The sequence below is a fragment of the Dipodomys ordii genome, unplaced genomic scaffold (genome assembly GCF_000151885.1).
Source record: "Dipodomys ordii isolate 6190 unplaced genomic scaffold, Dord_2.0 Scaffold47, whole genome shotgun sequence".
Lineage (NCBI taxonomy): Eukaryota > Metazoa > Chordata > Mammalia > Rodentia > Heteromyidae > Dipodomys > Dipodomys ordii.
The window spans coordinates 3,449,773-3,462,881 of record NW_012267263.1 but is presented as its reverse complement, the minus strand read 5'-3'; the positions used below and the strand labels follow the sequence as shown (position 1 = coordinate 3,462,881).

The window sequence follows — 13,109 nt, the reverse complement described above, 5'->3', positions numbered from 1 at the left end:
GCTTTTTTTTTTTTTTTTTGCTTAAAGCTAGTGCTCTACCACTTGAGCCACAGCTCCACTTCCAGCTTTCTGGTTGTTAATTGGAGATAGGAGCCTTAAGGACTTTGCTGTCCTAGCTGGCTTCAAACTGTGATCCTCAGATCTCAACCTCCTGTGTAGCTAGGATTACGGGTGTGAGTCACTGGCACCTGGCTGGAATAACCATAGGGATTCCTGGAACCTGCCTGCCCATCCACAGCCTACTCACTCCTGCCTTGTACTTGTATCTGTCCATGCAGAGCTGGTCACCATTGTGCGGCGGTTCTCCCAAACGGGCATCCAGGACTTTCTGACGCTGACTCTGACAGAGCGGTCGGGGCTCCTGTACGTGGGGGCCCGGGAGGCCTTGTTTGCCTTCAGCGTGGAGGCTTTGGAGCTGCAAGGAGTGGTGAGAGGTGGGGCAGGGGGAGGCACACAGGCAGGATGAGGGCAGGACCCCAAGGCCTGGCTTGCCCAGGCTGTCCCCTCTAGTTGAGATTAGCAGGTTGCTCTCCCACTCCTATGGTACTTTCTGGATTCGGCCATGATGGGATGGTCCTCCACTGAACGAAGCCCTTATACGCTAGGGACAGTCCACTTGGCATTCCTCGTGTGGCAGCTGCAAGCTGTTTGATGGCACATGCCCCGCACATAACTGTCATTGCTGATGAACTCCTTTTTGTCCCCAGATCTCCTGGGAGGCCCCTGCTGAAAAGAAGACTGAATGTATCCAGAAAGGGAAAAGCAACCAGGTAGGTGCTCAGGGTACTGCCCGTCATCTGGGCCTCTCAGGGCATGTGCTGGCCTCACTCCCATTCTTGGCACTCATGGTCCCACGTTTGGTCCTCATATTCTGACTGGAGACTTTTTTCTTCTAGACTGAGTGCTTCAACTTCATCCGCTTCCTCCAGCCATACAATGCCTCCCACCTCTACGTCTGTGGTACCTATGCCTTCCAGCCCAAGTGTGCTTATATCGTGAGTGTCACTTTTCCTCTTGGGTGTCCACACTTCTTGCCCCATTGCTCTCCAGTCTTTTGTGCCCTTCCTTCTTTGGACCCACAGACTGTGGTCTCCTAGACACTGAGGGGCCTTGCTTTGTGCCCCTTTCTCATCATTCCTCCCTTACCCCTAGGACATACTCACCTTCACCTTGGGGAATGGAGAGTTTGAGGATGGGAAGGGGAAGTGTCCCTACGACCCAGCTAAGGGCCACACTGGCCTACTTGTGGGTGAGTAGCTATCCCTGACGCAGACAGGGCAGGTGCTCTGGGACTTGGTGGTCCTGTAGGCTCTTGTGGGCCAGTGCTTCTGGTCTTAGCTGACCCTGCGTCTCCCACAGATGGTGAGCTATACTCGGCAACGCTTAACAACTTCTTGGGCACAGAGCCCGTTATCCTGCGTAACATGGGACCCCATCATTCCATGAAGACAGAGTACCTGGCCTTTTGGCTCAATGGTGAGCATTGCAGTGTAGCTGGGTTTGCGGAGCATGGGAGACCCCGTGAGGGCTGTGGACTCCGCCACTGGCCACTGACCTTCCTGTTTTGCTGCAGAGCCCCACTTTGTAGGTTCTGCTTATGTCCCCGAGAGTGTGGGAAGCTTCACAGGAGATGATGACAAGATCTACTTCTTCTTCAGTGAGCGGGCAGTGGAGTATGACTGCTATGCTGAGCAGGTGGTGGCTCGTGTGGCCCGTGTATGTAAGGTACTGAGTCCTGCAGCAGTGGGCCCTAGGAACCCTGCCTGCTGCCTGGCAGTGGCTGACCAGCCATGTTATCTGCCAGGGTGACATGGGAGGCGCACGGACACTGCAGAAGAAGTGGACCACATTCTTAAAGGCGCGACTGGCATGCTCCGCTCCCAACTGGCAACTCTATTTCAACCAGCTACGGGCGATGCATACCCTGCAGGGTGCCTCCTGGCACAACACTACCTTCTTTGGGGTTTTTCGAGCACGTTGGTGAGTGACCTGGGAATCCCTGGGGTGGGAAGGAGCAGGTCTTCAGGTTAGAGGGGTGTGAGGCCCTGCAGCGAGTCTTAAGTAGCTAGTAGCCAAGAGCACTGAACTTGTGCCTCCCTTTGAGTGCCTTGGAGGAGGTGGACAGGGCCCTGCCCCAAAAGGCCCTTTAGAACTGTCACTATGTTCTTCTGCCCTTTGCACTGAACTCTGCCTTTTTGCTGCTTGCCTTGGAGGTTGGGGAAAGATGGGGGAAGGTAAACACCAAACCTAACCCTAGAGATCTCTCCCGCATTGCCACAGGGGGGATGTGGACCTGTCAGCCGTCTGTGAGTATCAGCTGGAAGACATCCAGCGGGTGTTCGAGGGCCCCTACAAGGAGTACCATGAGCAAGCCCAGAAGTGGGGCCGCTATACTGACCCCGTCCCCAGCCCTCGGCCTGGCTCGGTGAGTCCTAGGGAGGGACACATGCTCCTGTGGTCAGCTCCAGTGCCCTTCCACTGGCTGATGGCTCCTCCCTCACCCTGACCCCATGCAGTGCATCAACAACTGGCATCGCCACCATGGCTATACCAGTTCCCTGGAGCTGCCTGACAACACCCTCAACTTCATCAAGAAGCACCCGCTGATGGAGGAACAGGTGGGGCCTCGGTGGGGCCGCCCCCTGCTTGTGAAGAAGGATACCAACTTCACTCACCTGGTGGCTGACCGGGTTACAGGGCTTGATGGAACCACCTATACAGTGCTGTTCATTGGCACAGGTCAGTGTCCAGCTGTGCCCAGGGTAGGGAGACAAAATGCCCCCAGGGCCTTGCTTCCTGTCACTTACATATGCCTCCCACACCCTACGCTTCAGGAGATGGCTGGCTGCTGAAGGCTGTGAGCCTGGGGTCCTGGGTCCATCTGATTGAGGAGCTGCAGGTGTTTGACCAGGAGCCTGTGGAAAGCTTGGTGTTGTCTCAGAGCAAGGTAGTAAAATTAGGCCCTGCACAGTACTGTCCCTAGTACCATGTGTCTCACGCCCTCTGTATGTCTGCTTTCCTCCTTTACATGTGCTTGGCCTGTGCAGAACACCTTGCTTAGCTCAGGCAAGCTCCAGGAAGTAAGCATGTGCTAACATAAGGGAGTTTGCATGCCCCAGGGCCATTATTTATAGTGGTCCCTAGGGGCTGCATTCCCCAAATCAAGCCTTGGCAACTGCTCTCAGGCTTTCATCAGGTCTCTCCAAGGTGGGCCAGACTCTGCCTGCACCCTCCTCTGCCATAATGCTCCTGTTGGCCAGACCTGTGATGTTAGCTTCTTTCCACTCCCCAGTGAGTGTCTGGGCCAGACCCTCTACTTCCTCGACACTTCCTGAAGCGTTGGCATTTGCTCTTAGCCCATGCAAAACTTCTTTCTGGCATATTTGCAGCACCCTCTGGATTTCTAGTTGTTTGCCTTTTACCAGCTATTGTGACTCAGGATTGTTCGCTAGAACATGAAATAATAACAGAATAACAACAGAAAGAAAGTGTGGGGCTGAATAAACAAAGATTGGCAGGCACCACTCAAACAAGGAAACACCTTCTGCTGTCCTGGTGCTATTGTTCAGGCTGCATGTGTGTGTGTGTGTGTGTGTGAGAGAGAGAGAGAGAGAGAGAGAGAGAGAGATTACATCTTGGCCTCACAAGCGTGCTGCCCCTGTCTAATAAGGTCATGTCTGTAAGGTGCTTAAGACTGCTGACTTGTAAGCCAGCCCTCTTGAGTTTTTCAAGACTAAGGTTTCCATCTGCAGGTCTTAGTTCTGCTTCCTTCCTTGGGATGCCGCTTGTGTTTTTGGTCCCTTGCAGGACTGTCATCTTTCCCTACCGTGCCCTGCCACAGATGTGGCGTCCCTGACCCTCCTGTGCCTGAATTTCCTGCAGAAACTGCTTTTTGCGGGCTCTCGCTCACAACTGGTACAGCTGCCCTTGGCTGACTGTCTGAAGTACCGTTCCTGTGTGGACTGTGTCCTGGCACGGGACCCCTTTTGTGCCTGGAATGTCAACACTAGCCGCTGTGTGGCCGTAGGCAGCCACTCCGGGTGAGATGGGTTCTCTGAGTGCCAGTTGCAGGTGGGAAGGGCAGAGTGGGTGGGGCTGAGCTGCTGACGTCCCCTGTTTCCTCTACCAGATCCCTGCTGATGCAGCATGTGACAATCTTGGACACCTCAGGCATTTGTAACTTGCACACTAAGAAAGGTAAGCTACCCTTTTATGCCCCTCCAGTTGGGATGGGCCCTAGACCACAGCTGGATTTTCTGCCTCTCATCCTAGTGGTGAGAAGAATGATGAGAAGAACTTTTGCCTCTCATCACTCTGGGGTGACTGCACTAACTCTTCTCTCTCATTTCTGCCACTACAGTCAGGCTAACACCCAAAAACATAACAGTGGTAGCAGGCACAGACTTGGTGCTGCCCTGCCGTCTTTCCTCCAACCTGGCCCATGCCCATTGGACCTTTGGGGGCCGAGATCTACCTGTGGAACAGCCTGGCTCCTTCCTCTACGATGCCCAACTCCAGGCCCTCGTGGTGATGGCTGCTCAGCCCCGTCATGCCGGGGCCTACCACTGCTTTTCAGAGGAGCAAGGAGCGCGGCTGGCTGCTGAAGGCTACCTTGTGGCTGTTGTGGCAGGCCCGTCTGTGACCCTAGAGGCTCGGGCCCCACTGGAAAACCTAGGGTTAGTATGGCTGGCTGTGGTGGCCTTAGGGGCCTTGTGCCTAGTGCTGTTGCTGCTTGTTCTGTCACTGCGCCGGCGACTGCGGGAAGAGCTGGAAAAAGGTGCCAAGGCAACAGAGAGGACCCTGGTGTATCCCCTGGAGTTGCCCAAGGAACCCACCAGTCCCCCCTTTCGGCCTGGCTCGGAAACCGATGAGAAACTTTGGGATCCTGTTGGATACTACTACTCAGATGGTTCCCTCAAGATTGTGCCTGGACACGCGCGGTGCCAGCCTGGGGGCGGGCCGCCCTCTCCACCTCCTGGCATCCCTGGCCAGCCCCTGCCTTCTCCGACTAGGCTTCATTTGGGGGGTGGGCGGAACTCAAATGCCAATGGTTACGTGCGCTTACAACTAGGAGGGGAGGACCGGGGAGGGCTGGGCAACCCCCTGCCTGAGATTGCTGATGAACTGAGGCGAAAACTGCAGCAGCGCCAGCCACTGCCGGACTCCAACCCCGAGGAGTCCTCAGTATGAGGGGAGCCCCCCACCGCACTGGCGGCGGGGGCACGTAGGAGGTGCAGCTCCTACTTTTGCACAGGCACCAGCTACCTCAGGGACATGGCACGGGCACCTGCTCTGCCTGGGACAGGCACTGCCCAGCACCCGCCTGGCCATGAGGACCTGCTCAGCATGGGCACTGCCACTTCTGGTGGTTTACCAGGGCACCAGCCTCACAGGAGGCTCCTGTTCCTCTGTGAATCTTGGCCACATGGGACCCAGCAGCCAAACTTTTCAAGGCAGAAGTTTTAAAATTGTGTGTGTCCAAGTGTGAGTGTATGTGTATGTGTGTGTGTGTGTGTGTGTGTGTGAAGGTGGATGTACGGCATAACCTTCCTGTTTTAAGTCTTCCCTTGGCCTGGGGTCCTCCTGGTGAGTCTTTGGAGCTATGAAGGGGAAGGGGTTGGATCACTTTGCCTCACCCCCACCTGTCCCCAGCTAGGGGCAGCCATGTACATAGTGGGGGAAGCAGGGTGCTATACCCCTTGGGGGAAGTGCAGGGCTCTGGATGGGCCTGGTCCTGCTCCTAGGGCTGTGAATGTCTTTAGGGTGGGGGGAGGGAGATGGAGCCTCCTGTGTGTTTGGGGGGAAGGGTGGGCGGGGCCTCCCACTTGGCCCCTGGGTTCAGTGGTATTTTGTACTTGTCCTCTTCCCATACTGGGCTAGGAAAGGTTGTGTGGGGGAGGGGGAGGGAAAAGGTGGGCATGCTGTGGATACTGACATCCTCTCTCAGCCCTACGAAAAGGGCTCCTAACAGTGTAATTTATTGTGTCCCTACGTATTTATTTGTTGTAAATATTTGAGTATTTTTATATGGACAAATAAAATGGACAAAATGAAACGTTGGACAAAGATATTTGGACTAAAACCTATCCGTACCAAGAGGGAAGGAGTCTTGGGGTTGAGCAATGCTGGACTGAATCCTCCCTTCTCAGTGCAGCCAGAGCAGCTGCCCCATGCTTACGCTGCCCCTTTCTGGAGAGGGCAGCCCAGAATTCAGCGTTTTCCCACAGTGATGCCTATGGGGCTGGGAACCAGGGCCACAGCCCCCAAGGGAGCCAACCTTGGGCTCTGGCCAGAGGGAGAAGTCAGGGCACTGGGGGAGGAGGAGAGGCCTGTCTTCCCAGAACTGGTGAAGGGGTGGTGCAGAGTCCAAAGGAGGGGACTTCCTAGAAGCAACTCTGGGGTGTGTGGCTGCGTGTTGAGGTTGGGGGTCCCAACTAGCAGAGGAGAGTTCTTCTAGCCTAACCTCCAAGAATGCATGTTGAATGCCTGATCCACCATGTAGAGAATGGGCTTCTCCATATTGCCACCCAGCGAGTTCCAAGCCCCTGGCCCTCCCAGTGGGCCAGTACAGGTCTCCCAAGACAACCGGGTTGTAGTCTGGATTTCTGAGAGCCCCCAATGGGCGCAGACTTACTTCATCCATGTCCGAGGATGGAGGCGGTGGGTTTGAGGTGCCCCTGTATATTCAGGCCACTGTCCAGGATTTCCCCAAATGGGTTCTGAAGGCTAGTTCTGACACATACAAGACACTACGCAAGCCTGCGGATGTCAATCCATAAGATGTGAAATACATACTTAGAGACTGACCCGATAATCTAAACGTCCACTCTGGGGTGGACGGAATTTGATCCTGGCTTGTCCTCGGGGCTTGTCACAGGACAAGATGGCCACTGGTTCCCTACAGGATTTTCAAGTAACCTAGCGGGAGGGGGCAGGGAGTGTCTGAGTGATTTCTCGCGGTCGCTGCACCGCCCGCAGGCGCCTTGAGCCTTGGGAGATGCACGAAGAGGGGGGGAGGGCCCAAAGAGACCCGTTCTCCGGAGTGTCTGGTGGGACAAGGGCAGTGGACGGGAAGAGCGTCGGGAAGGTTGGATGTTGGCCAGCGTGAAGGCTCCTGGCTGAGTTTGGCTTTTGGTCGGCATCCCTTACAGGGATGGGCGGTGCGGCCTTCCATCCCGCACAGTCCCGTCCCAACACGCAGCGCCTCTTCCCTTCGCTTAGCCTCGCGCGCCCTCTCGTGGCGGCATTCAGAGCGCGGCCCGGAGCAGCAAGTCCCACCCCTCAACGCGATTGGCTCTGGACCTAAAAACTAGATGCTGGATTGGTCAGCTCAGGCGAGGTGGCGGGACTGAAAAGACTACCGTGCACGCCGACTGGCCAGACTAGTGGAACTGACACTGCATCCGTCGGCCTGGCCGCGCGAGGCCTGGGCTCGAGAGTGGAAGCCGGGATGGCGGCACCGCGGCCTTGCGCGGACGGGTCCTGCTGTTCCCACTCTGGTGCGGTGCCCGGCGTGCAGCAGACGCTAGAGGAGATGGACTTCGAGAGGGGTGAGGCGGGCCTGGGAGCTCTCCCCGGGCCTGGCGGTCCTATGGACTGCGGGCCGAGTCTCGCTCTCGGGGCCTGGTGCGGGAGGGCGGCCGGGGCGGAGCCCACAGCCCCGCGTAGCTGGGATCCCGCCTGCGACCCGACGCGGCCTCCGACACCGGACACCGCGCTTCTCGTGCAGGCGAGAAAGCTAAGACATCGGTGTCCAAAAACCTTTCAGATAACCTCAATCGAACACCCCCCCCCCCAAAGTGGCTCGGCCGGGCTCGGCCTCTCATCGGGGGAACTCACCTGGGAGCCGCCCGCCGGCGCCGGCGAGCGCGGGGGTCTTCCAGGCTGGCGCGGCGCGGCCTGGGGAGCTGGCGGCTGGCCGCTCGGGCGCGCTTTCTGCCCGGGCAACCATCTCCAGACAGGTGACAGCCTAGCCATTTTGCTCTCCAGGATGGAGGACTGTTTGGGACCGCTGTGCTGCCGTGCTGCAGCGGCTGCACCACACCCTGCAGCTTGTGGAGTCCAAATCACAGTCATCAGGTGATGTGGTCATAACCATTCCACGCTTCTCCCACTGACCACCTCTGGGCAGTAGTCCACCTAGCAGCCAGAGTAACCTTTTCAAGACAGTAAACAAATCATTGCCTTTTCCATTGTTTAAATTCAAGTTTCCTTTCGTGGCCCACAAAGCTCTGTGAGGGCTAATGCCTACCTACTGTTATTTCTCTATCCTTATACAGTTCTCATGTATGATGTTCTTCCATCAATCACTGACTGGTAGCCATACTGGACTTTTGATTTCTCAAATATGCAAGACCTTTTCCTGATTAGGGTCTTTCATTGCTCTTGCTGTGTTGTCTCCTGAGAGTGAACTTCTTGCAAATTGTAAGTTAACTGATGCCTTGCCTTCTGATCTCAATTCTATTGAGTTGAGACATTCTAGAGATGTCAGTTCCATAAAGGCCTTTGACAATGTCGAGCCATTTTTGTGTGTACTGCATACATCCTACCGTGCCCAAACAGCTCTCTCCAAGGAAGAATCTGGCCAAAATGTCAGTTGTGCCCCTGCTGTGAAAGCAGGTCCTGCCCTTTCTTACTGTTACACCTGGCACTTTGCTCATCAAAGCAGTTTGTACCACCTGACACTGTCTTGTTTATTCATTATCTGTTTTCTACACACTGCAAAGACCCTTCTCTGTTTTGGTGAGTTTATTCAAATCACAACCCTTCCCTTCATTTTCTTCTAGAAATACTGTTAATAGTGTGCTTTCTTTTTCCATGGAGGATTCCTTATTTACTCTTCCTCACATTTGTGACATTAGTGAGTGCAAAGCAGAGCATTACAGGTTGACAAGTTCCTCAGTCTTGGGAATATAATTTCATTATCTGCTTGTACTTGCTACAACCTAAACTGTTGATAATCTGATTTTTGGTCTTTTTAATTTTTTTATTTTTAGTCGGTTATGGGGCTTGAACTCTGGGCCTGAGTGCTGTCTCTCAGCTCTTCAGCTCAAGGCTAGCTAGCGCTCTACCACTTGAGCTACAGCACCACTTCTGGTTTTCTAGTGGTTAACTGGAGATAAGAGTCTTACGGCCTTTCCTGCCTGGGCTGGCTTTGAACCTCGATCCTCAGATCTTAGCCTCCTGAGTAGTTAGGATTACAGGCATGAGCCACCGGCACCCGGATAATTTTTGGTCTTTGATGAATGTTTTTGTTTTGAGCCATGCCTCCAGCATAACTTTTAACTTCTGTTTTACTAATCCTCCTGGAGATTTAATATAATTTTTCACTTGGGGACTAATGGTTTTCATTATTTCTGAATAATTATGAGTCTCACGGAAGGCTGGGTTTACGCCTTGTAATCTTAGCTACTCAGGAGACTGAGATCTGAGGACCATAGTTTGAAGCCAGCTCAGACAGAAAAGTCCCCATGAGACTCTTATCTCCAATTAATCTCCAATTAACCACCGAAAACTGAAGTGGCACTGTGGTGGTTGAGTGTTACCTTCAGCGAAAAGACCTCAGGGACAGTACCTAGGACCTGAGTTCAAGCCCCATGACTGACTAGAAAAAAAGAGTTTTCTGCCTGGGCTGGCTTTGAACCATCATCCTTAGATCTCAACCTTCTGAATAGCTATGATTATACACCTGGCTTGGGTAATTTTTAGATGTTATTTCTGGTTATAGCAAGTATGCTCCCCCCCACCCCACCCCCATAACTCCTTTCAATGGTTGTTTTTTTTTTTTTTTTGGTTGGTCGTGGGGCTTGAAGTCTGGGCCTGGGCGCTGTTCCTGCGCTCTTCAGCTTAAGGCGAGCAGAACATTACAGATTGACAAGTTCCTTTCCTCAGCCACTTCTGGCTTTTTCTGCTTATGTGGTGCTGAGGAATTGAACCCAGGGCCTCATGCATGCAAGGCAAGCATTCTACCACTGAGCCACCTTCCCAACCCCATCTTCTTTTTTGTTGTTGTTGGTTGTGCACCTTAAACTCTGAGCCTGGGCGCTGTCCCTGAGCCCTTCACTTGAGCCATAGCTCCATTTCCAGGTTTCTGGTGGTTAATTGGAGATAAGTGACTCACAGACTTTCTTACCCAGGCTGGCTTTGAACTGTGGTCCTCAGATCTCAGCCTCCTGTGTAGCTAGGATTACTGGTAGCATGACCCACCAGTACCCTGCCTTTTAATATATTTTAATTCATTCTGTCTTCTGTGTTTATGTCTCTTTAATGCATTTCTTTTTGTCATTTTGTGTTGCATTTGGGTGAATTCCAAAGCTCTAATTCTCACTTCCGCTGGGCCTGCTGTATGGCTCAGCCCTTCATTGTTTATTTTGCTGATTTTACATTTTAACATACTTCTGTTTCAGATCTCTTTTTTTTTGATGGGGGGGATCAGTCATGGGGCTTGAACTCTGGGCTTGGGCACTATCCCTCAGCTCAAGGCTAGCACTCTTTCACTTGAGCCACAGCACCACTTCCAATTTTCTGAGTGGTTTATTGGAGATAAGAGACTCACAGACTTTACTGCCCGAGCTGGCTTTGAACTGCAATCCACAGATCTCAGCTTCCTGAGTAGCTAGGATTACAGGCATGAGTGAGCCACTGGTACCCAGTTTCAAATCTCATTTTGTGTTTTGATTTTTTTCTCCTAATGATCTGTTGATTTGTGGATTCTGTCCTTCAGCTTTGTGAGCACATTAGACATCACTGTTTAATGCTTTAATGACTAATTTTGAGCCATCCCTTTTCCTGCTGGTATTTTCTGGATGTTCTCATGTTGGTGGATTTCTTTTTGTTTGGCAGACACTGGTCTTTGAGATGCTCATTTGTGGGATGTTCTTACATTGCCTTGGCTAGCTGTAGAAGCATCCTTTTCTAGTATTTGAGATTTGCAGGGTTTTTTAAGACAAGAGTCTCACTATATAGCCCAGCTTGTCCTTGAACTCTGATCCTCCTGCCTCAGTTTCCAAGAGTGCTGAGATCACACAGGTGCACGACCACACCCAGCTTCAAATATTATTACTATTAACTTACAGAGTTTGTCTCAGCTAGCTTTTGTGACTGATCCAGATTATAACATTGGTAGCTTGGGGTGTTTGCTCCCTGAGGGTAGGTAATACAGATACACTTAGGTCCCATTCCTCCAAGTTGCCTAAGTCTTTTTTTTCTTTTTTGGGGGGTCCGTCGTGGGGCCTGAACTCTGGGCCTGGGCGCTGTCCCTCAGCTCTTCAGCTCAAGGCTAGCGCTCTACCACTTGAGTCACAGTGCCACTTCCGGGTTTTTTCTTTTTTGTTTATGTGGTACTGAGGAATTGAACCCAGGGCCTCAGGCATGCAAGGCAAGCGCTCTACCACTGAGCCAACTTCCCAGCCCGAAGTTGCATAAGTCAAGGGATCTGATTGTTTTAGTTTCTTCATTCTTCACACATCTATCCAAATTATGCCTCTTTCCTTTTTGTTAGATGATACCTTATCAGAGAGGCCACCCCTACCCACTGTTTATAACTTCTCTCTCTTTCCTGTCCTTTTCCCCAACTCCCTTCTCAAATTGGACCTTGTGATAGACAAGTGTTCTGCCACTTGTGCTAAGTCCTCAGTCCTTTCCCCCTTTATTATTTATCTTATTTATTTATTTTTGTCAGTTGCGGGGCTTGAACTCTGGGCCTGGGTGCTGTCATTCAGCTCGTCAGCTCAAGGCTAGTGCTCTTGAGCCACAGCACTACTTCCGATTTTCTGGTGGTTTATTGAGGTAAGAGTTCCACGGACTTTACTGTCCAGTCTGGCTTTGAACCTCAGTCCTCAGATCTCAGCCTCCTGAGTAGTAGGATTACAGGTGTGAGCCACTGGCACCTGGCTATTTTATTTTTTTGGTGGTACTAGGGTTAAAATTCAGGGCCTGTGCTTACTAGGCAGCTATCTACCACTTGAGCCAGGCCCCCAGCACTTTCTGTTTTAGTAATTTTTTTTTTTTGGGTCCGGTCGTGGGGCCTGAATTCTGGGCCTGGGCGCTGTCCCTCAGCTCAAGGCTAGCGCTCTACCACATGAGCCACAGCACCACTTCCGGCCTTTTTCTTTTTGCTTATGTGGTGCCGAGGAATGGAACCCAGGGCCTCAGGCATGCAAGGCAAGCGCTTTACCATTGAGCCACCTTCCCAGCCCCTGTGTTAGTAATTTTTCTAATAGGGTCTAGATCAGCCCTTTTATGCCTGGGGCAGCTTAGACCACTACACTTCCAGTGAAGCATGTGCCACATATCTCAGTGCTTTTTTTTTGGTGGTACTGAAGTTTGAAGTCAAGGCTTCATGCATGCTAGGCAGATACTCCACTACTTGAGCCATTCCTCTAGCCCTTTCTGCTCCGTTTTGTTTTTGTTTTTTTGGTCGGTCATGGGGCCTGAACTCTGGGCCTAGGCGCTGTCCCGCTGCTTTTCAGCTCAAGGCTAGCGCTCTACCACTTGAGCCACAGCGCCACTTCCAGCTTTTTCTGCCTATGTGGTGCTGAGGAATGGAACCCAGGGCCTCATGCATGCAAGGCAAACACTACTGCTGAGCCATCTTCCCAGCTCCTGCTCTGGTCATTTTTGAGATAGGGTCTCACTTTTTGATCAGGGTCAACTGGACCATAATTTTCCTATTTCCTTTTTGCTGGGCCTTGACTTGAAGTTTTCCTCCTGAGCCACCACATTTGTTGTATCTTTGTTTTGCGTGCTTATTTGGGGGAAGTTTATTTGAGGCAAGGAAGTCTCTTGCTTGGGTTGGCCTGGACTAGATGGTCCTCCTGCCTTTGCCTCCTGAGTAGCTAGGATAAAAGGAGTGAAGCTCCATGCCTGATGTCTGGCTCCTACTTTTTTTTGTTTTTTTTCCCTAGTATCAGTGCTTGAACATAAAGGCTTATGCTTTGGCTTATCCTTTTCCCTCACAGCTGGTACTTTATCACTTGAGCCATGCCACCAGCCTAGAAGTTTGCTGGTTAATTGGAGATGGGAGTCTTTTTTTTTTTTTTTTGGGTCCGGTTGTGGGGCCTGAACTCTGGGCCTGGGTGCTGTCCCTCAACTCTTCAGCTCAAGGCTAG

The 13,109-nt window shown here is 52.3% G+C and overlaps 2 protein-coding genes across 3 annotated transcripts in view; both read left to right on the top strand.

The window, feature by feature from the left end:
* The window catches only part of Sema4c (sema domain, immunoglobulin domain (Ig), transmembrane domain (TM) and short cytoplasmic domain, (semaphorin) 4C), a 13,044-nt gene extending 6,987 nt beyond the window's left edge, over positions 1-6,057 (top strand). The window contains exons 3-15 of the mRNA XM_013019728.1: positions 208-427; positions 708-770; positions 897-995; positions 1,153-1,249; positions 1,360-1,476; positions 1,574-1,725; positions 1,805-1,980; positions 2,281-2,425; positions 2,517-2,739; positions 2,835-2,947; positions 3,883-4,040; positions 4,130-4,197; positions 4,361-6,057. Of these exons, the coding sequence (XP_012875182.1) occupies positions 208-427; positions 708-770; positions 897-995; positions 1,153-1,249; positions 1,360-1,476; positions 1,574-1,725; positions 1,805-1,980; positions 2,281-2,425; positions 2,517-2,739; positions 2,835-2,947; positions 3,883-4,040; positions 4,130-4,197; positions 4,361-5,190 (2,461 nt within the window). The 3' untranslated portion in view covers positions 5,191-6,057. The remainder of the gene's footprint in view (positions 1-207; positions 428-707; positions 771-896; positions 996-1,152; positions 1,250-1,359; positions 1,477-1,573; positions 1,726-1,804; positions 1,981-2,280; positions 2,426-2,516; positions 2,740-2,834; positions 2,948-3,882; positions 4,041-4,129; positions 4,198-4,360) is intronic.
* A 1,368-nt stretch (positions 6,058-7,425) lies between these two features.
* Ankrd39 (ankyrin repeat domain 39) overlaps positions 7,426-13,109 on the top strand; it is a 14,756-nt gene continuing 9,072 nt past the window's right edge. For both annotated transcript variants that reach the window (XM_013019830.1, XM_013019829.1), the window contains exon 1: positions 7,426-7,550. In XM_013019830.1, the coding sequence (XP_012875284.1) occupies positions 7,451-7,550 (100 nt within the window). In that variant the 5' untranslated portion in view covers positions 7,426-7,450. The remainder of the gene's footprint in view (positions 7,551-13,109) is intronic.